At 39.8% G+C, this 4,863-nt stretch overlaps 1 protein-coding gene across 1 annotated transcript; it reads right to left on the bottom strand.

Annotated features, from left to right (window-relative positions):
• Window positions 1-319: 319 nt before the first annotated feature.
• Window positions 320-4,458, bottom strand: ube2kb (ubiquitin-conjugating enzyme E2Kb (UBC1 homolog, yeast)). Its single transcript, XM_042715644.1, has 8 exons — window positions 4,433-4,458; window positions 4,261-4,343; window positions 3,531-3,624; window positions 3,377-3,435; window positions 3,175-3,257; window positions 2,949-3,048; window positions 2,729-2,857; window positions 320-1,936 (listed from the first exon to the last, which is right to left on the bottom strand). Exons 2-8 carry the CDS (start codon window positions 4,321-4,323, stop codon window positions 1,862-1,864), a joined length of 603 nt encoding a protein of 200 aa, XP_042571578.1. The 5' UTR covers window positions 4,324-4,343; window positions 4,433-4,458; the 3' UTR covers window positions 320-1,861.
• Between the last annotated feature and the right edge of the window lie 405 nt (window positions 4,459-4,863).

Below are 4,863 nucleotides of genomic sequence, written 5' to 3'. Positions count from 1 at the left end.
TTTCTCTGGTTGCAAGGATTCATTGAGGCTCACGTCCTGTGTTCGATTAGTTTATAAAGTGCCACGACTGTGTGATTAGTAATGCTGCTATTTATTCTGTTGGGTGACTTCCTCACACTTTTACAAGGGACTGTCTGTATCTGCTACGAGTGTGTTCGGATCAGATTGTTAATATTGAGAAACATTGAGTTTTAAATGTTTAAATAGAAAAAGTGTTCGATTTTCATTCCGTCCCCACTTTCATATCCCGAGCGATTAAGATGCGTTCACTTAAATCTGCTGAGGTAGATGTCATACAGAGATTCACGGATAACACCAGTTTTCATTTTCCACTTTTTTTTAATTGAAAAGAATATGACAGTTTCACAATAAATAACCATGCTTGTACGGCTCGAGTAGGGTTTTTTTTTTTCCTCTGTCGTGTTGTGTAAAGGAGCTTAAAGTGACTAAAGCCAGAGCCCGTGACCTGCATTCCTCCTCTGATGGGAGTTTTTGTCCTTTTTAATTCACTTCTTCGTGCAATATTGAACAAGGTGATCACTACAGGAAGACAGTCTTTTTGTTTTTGTTCCATTTTTGATTTTCATACAAAATATAAATCCAGCCATCGATGGTGCATTCTAGAGAGGAACGGTACTTTATCCCCTCTGAAAACTCTGCTGTATGTACAAGAGGAAGGTGGTGTTTGGAAGCAACTAGCTGTGAACGTTCGGGCGCTTTGAAAACCGATTCTGTGGGAATGCTAGCAAATAGAAGCACTTTTAACAATTCACCCATGAAAGAAAAGAACAGCGCTCGGTTAAAACAGCTTCATTGTGTGGCAGTACTCACTCTGAAGCATCGTCATAGGCTAAAAAACTCTTTGATTCATGCTTCCAACATTATAAATACGAATTTATATCTGCAGCTTGTGAATGGAAAACCCTTTTAAACCTCTGAACGCGTCTCACCAAATTTGATTGTTGCACAAAAAAAAGCCAATCGTTATAAGAGAACAGAAACTCTCATGTCTTCACTTTCTCATCTCTACATGTACAAAATGTTTACACTTAAATGCAAGTTGTTCATACAATACATTCTTCAAAAAAAAAAAAATGAGGCAACTCAAGGTGTATCGGTCCATTATCAAGTTGCAAACCTTGAAGCTGCCTTGAAAAGAAAAACAAAGGGCACCAATCCCACATCATCTCCCTTTCCAAAAAGAGGGAAAAGTGAGAAATGGCATAAAAATATATATTTATATAACACCTCACCCAGTAAGTTTGAAACGGAGTCTGCGCTCACAACATAACACTTTGTCATCTGTCCACATCGACTACTTTACAGACAGATTAGTGCGAAGGAAAGCCGAAAGAAACCTGAAAATAATCAAATGAGCAAATAAAATCACACATTTGTTCATTGTAAGAGAGCATCAAATAGAAGGGGTATTATTAATCTCTTATGCTAAATATCCCATTCAAATAAGCATATCCCAAAATGTATTTTTATGGTGTACAGAAAAAAAAAAAAAAAACCATGCCTGCTTTTTGCCTTTTAAATGTACACTTTTGTAGCCAAATGTAAATGGTGCATTTTAGCATGATGGAGGCTTGGTCTTCACTGGGTTTCTTTAAAAAGTAGGTGACAGCCTAAATTTAAGAGGGAATATGATTGTAGCGAGGCAAAAAACAGAGAAAATGGAGAGAAAAAGAAAAAAAAAAAGACAAGGGACGTGAAGATTTGCTTCACAGACAGACGAGATGATTCAGTGCTGACTCTTCCCCAAACGTTCGTCTGAACACGAACCGATACGGGTGACGCTTGGGTGGGAAGCAGGAGGGCTTGAGGAAAACACGGCCTGATAAAGACGACTGGACGATCAGTTGCTTAGTAGCAGCTCTGTCGCCGTCTCCACGTCCCATGATTTTGAGGACAAGGCTACTATTACTGCATTCTGTTAGAGAGAGAGAGAGAGAGAATGGAACATTTCTAAGCAACAGTAAATTTGCTGAATGAAGATGACGCTATCAAACTTAAATAACAGCCGTCTATTGCTCATTCAGTACAGTTCCGTTAATCACACAAAGTGCTACTCCACAAATCAAACAGCAACAGAATATAATACAAACAAATTAACATAAAAAACACATATATAATAAAACTACAAAATAAAAATCATACATTTGAATTGAAAAAGCAAAAGTGGCTGATAAAATTTCACTCTCTTTCCAATAGTGGCTACAAAATAGTAGGCATATAACACTGTGACCCTGGAGCACAAAAGCAGTCTTAAGTCGCTGGGGTATATTTGTAGCAATACCCAAAAATACATTGTATGGGTCAAAATTATACATTTTTCTTTTATGAAAAAAAAAAATATTAAACAAAGTAAAGATCATGCTCCATGAAGATATTTAATAAATGTCCTACCGTAAATATATCAAAACTTAATGTTTGATTAGTAATATGCATTGCTAAGAACTTCATTTGAACAACTTTAAAAGTGATTTTCTCAATATTTAGATTTTTTTGCACCCTCAGATTCCAGATTTTCAAATAGTTGCATCGCAGACAAATATTGTCCGATCCTAACAAACCATACATCAATGGAAAGCTTATTTAAACTGACACTTAAGACTGGTTTTGTGCTCCAGGGTCACATATTATAGGCTAACCTAAGGTTGCCAACCCCTGCTGTGTAGTCTGTGCACCTGGATTCTTAACACACGATCAGCTGTCCACTTACTTTGTCAAAGCCCATAGCACAGAGTTTGTCTATTTTGCGCGTGTACTCAGGACTGGACACGGGTGCACCGGCGTAAACGTGAGACCAGAGGCGAGCCGTTTGTTTGAACATTTCTGGATTCTGCTTATACTGCAAACAAAGACAACAACGACAGTGACGTGACTGAAAGGGCTGCCATGCTTCGTTTCTGGCATGTTCTCATTCAGACCGAAGCGTGCACCTGATTGGCTACCACAGCGTCCTGGGGATCGTCTGGCTCTGCTGCAGCTAAAAGAGCCTGTAGTGACAGCAGAACTGTTCTCAGAGTCATAGCAGCCGCCCTGCGCCGCACAGGAAGTGGAGACAGAATAAGGAGGAAGTGACGAAAGAGCTCGCATATTGTGAAAGAAATGCTTGATTGCAAAAGACTACATTGTCATGCATGCTTGTTAATTATCAACACTCACCACTGGTCTTTTAAAATGTCCAAACATATCGCCCCGGTAACCGAACTTATATTGGGATGCCAGATCTTCGTAATAAACCGCACCTGAAAAACATTGAAAATCCTGTTTTATTTAGAAACGCATCAGAGGTGTGTCTCTGTGGTTGTGTTGTTAGAGCTCAAGGGAACTTAATAATAAAACATCAAACACTAAAACAGGTTACCTTGGGTGGGTTAAAGGGATACGTCTCAGGAATCTTGATCTCTAACTGATATCTGCCGCCTGTGTGGAAAGAAAGCTTGTGAATCACAACACAGTCATGCATTAGCAGACATCACATCAGCAACAGAGAGAACTGATGCAGATATCCTCACTACCTTCATACGGCGTGTCTGGAGGTCCTGCTATTTCTCCCTTCAACTCTGTGAAGTTTTCATCCACCAGATCTACTTTTATTTGATTTTTACTTGTCTGTTATAAAACAGAACACACATTAGAAACAAGGGAGGGTGGGTTATTAATGGGATCAAGACAAGAGCATAAAACAAGGTGGTTTCTTTAGTTTGCTTCAGCTGTCCAGAACAAAGAAGTGACCTGTAGACCCTGAGACATTTAGGAGCCTAGGTAGACAGCATGAAGGGTGCTAAAAACATGCTGTCTAAGTAGGCAGCTCAATAGGTTTATAAACAGCCACATTATTGAAAACTACTTAAACAGGCTAGCAGTGCTGCTGACACTCACACATCAAACCACGTTAATTAACACATTAACACAGGTGCTAATATAATAACAACACACTGAAGCAGCGCTAGTGATGCTAGCAGGCTAGCTGTGTATCATAACAAGTTAGCTCCCCGGTTAAAGAACGGAGAGGGCAAGTCAGAAATCTAATAAATGGATTCACCTTTATGTTAAGGATCTCTAAACATCACATTTGTCAGATATATATATATGACTTCCGACTCTAAAGGCCGTCATATGACAGCTCGTGCTAACGTTAGCCTAGCTGGGCTAAGCTAGCCGACTGGCTTCGGGATGTTTGTCCCGAAAGTCAGTTTGTTTGCTCTCGACGTGCACAGAAACACAGTAAAGTAACGCTTTGCAAACCTCTTCGCTTTTCAGCACTTCTTTGAACTCTCGCTTGATCCTCTGCACAGCGATATTTGCCATGACTGCGCTCTCTCTCTCTCCTCTCCCCCCCCCCCCCCCCCTCTCTCACTTTCAACTTTCAATCTCTCTCGCGCGCGCTAGCGCGCGCGCTCCTCTCGGGCTCTCTCGCGCTCTCTCTCTCTCTCTCTCTCTCTCTCTCTCTCTCTCTCTCTCTCTCTCTCTACATGCAAATTTTGAATGCAACCCACAATGTAGTTAAACATTAATTTTTGATATATATATATATATATATATACAGTGCCGGCCCGAGCCTCCTGGGGGCCCTAAGCAGAATTTGATTTGGGGGCCCCCATCCCACCACGCGGAGTCACCTGTGCTTGAAGATTATTGACACAAATGTCACGCTATAATGTTACATTATAAATACAGTGAGGTTATGTATTAATAAAAAATAAATAATAAAAAAAATTATACTTAAAATACTTTACTCTTAAACTTCTGAATACAAACTGTCACAAAACATGAAATAAATAATTTTCAAATGGGAAAATGGGAAATGGTCCAACTGCTAGAATGCACTTTGTTAGTCACTCGCCACAC

Source organism: Cyprinus carpio, chromosome A1, assembly GCF_018340385.1.
Source record: "Cyprinus carpio isolate SPL01 chromosome A1, ASM1834038v1, whole genome shotgun sequence".
Taxonomy (NCBI): Eukaryota; Metazoa; Chordata; class Actinopteri; order Cypriniformes; family Cyprinidae; genus Cyprinus; species Cyprinus carpio.
Note: the sequence above shows the minus strand (reverse complement) of the source record. Positions and strands in the feature narration are given on the sequence as shown.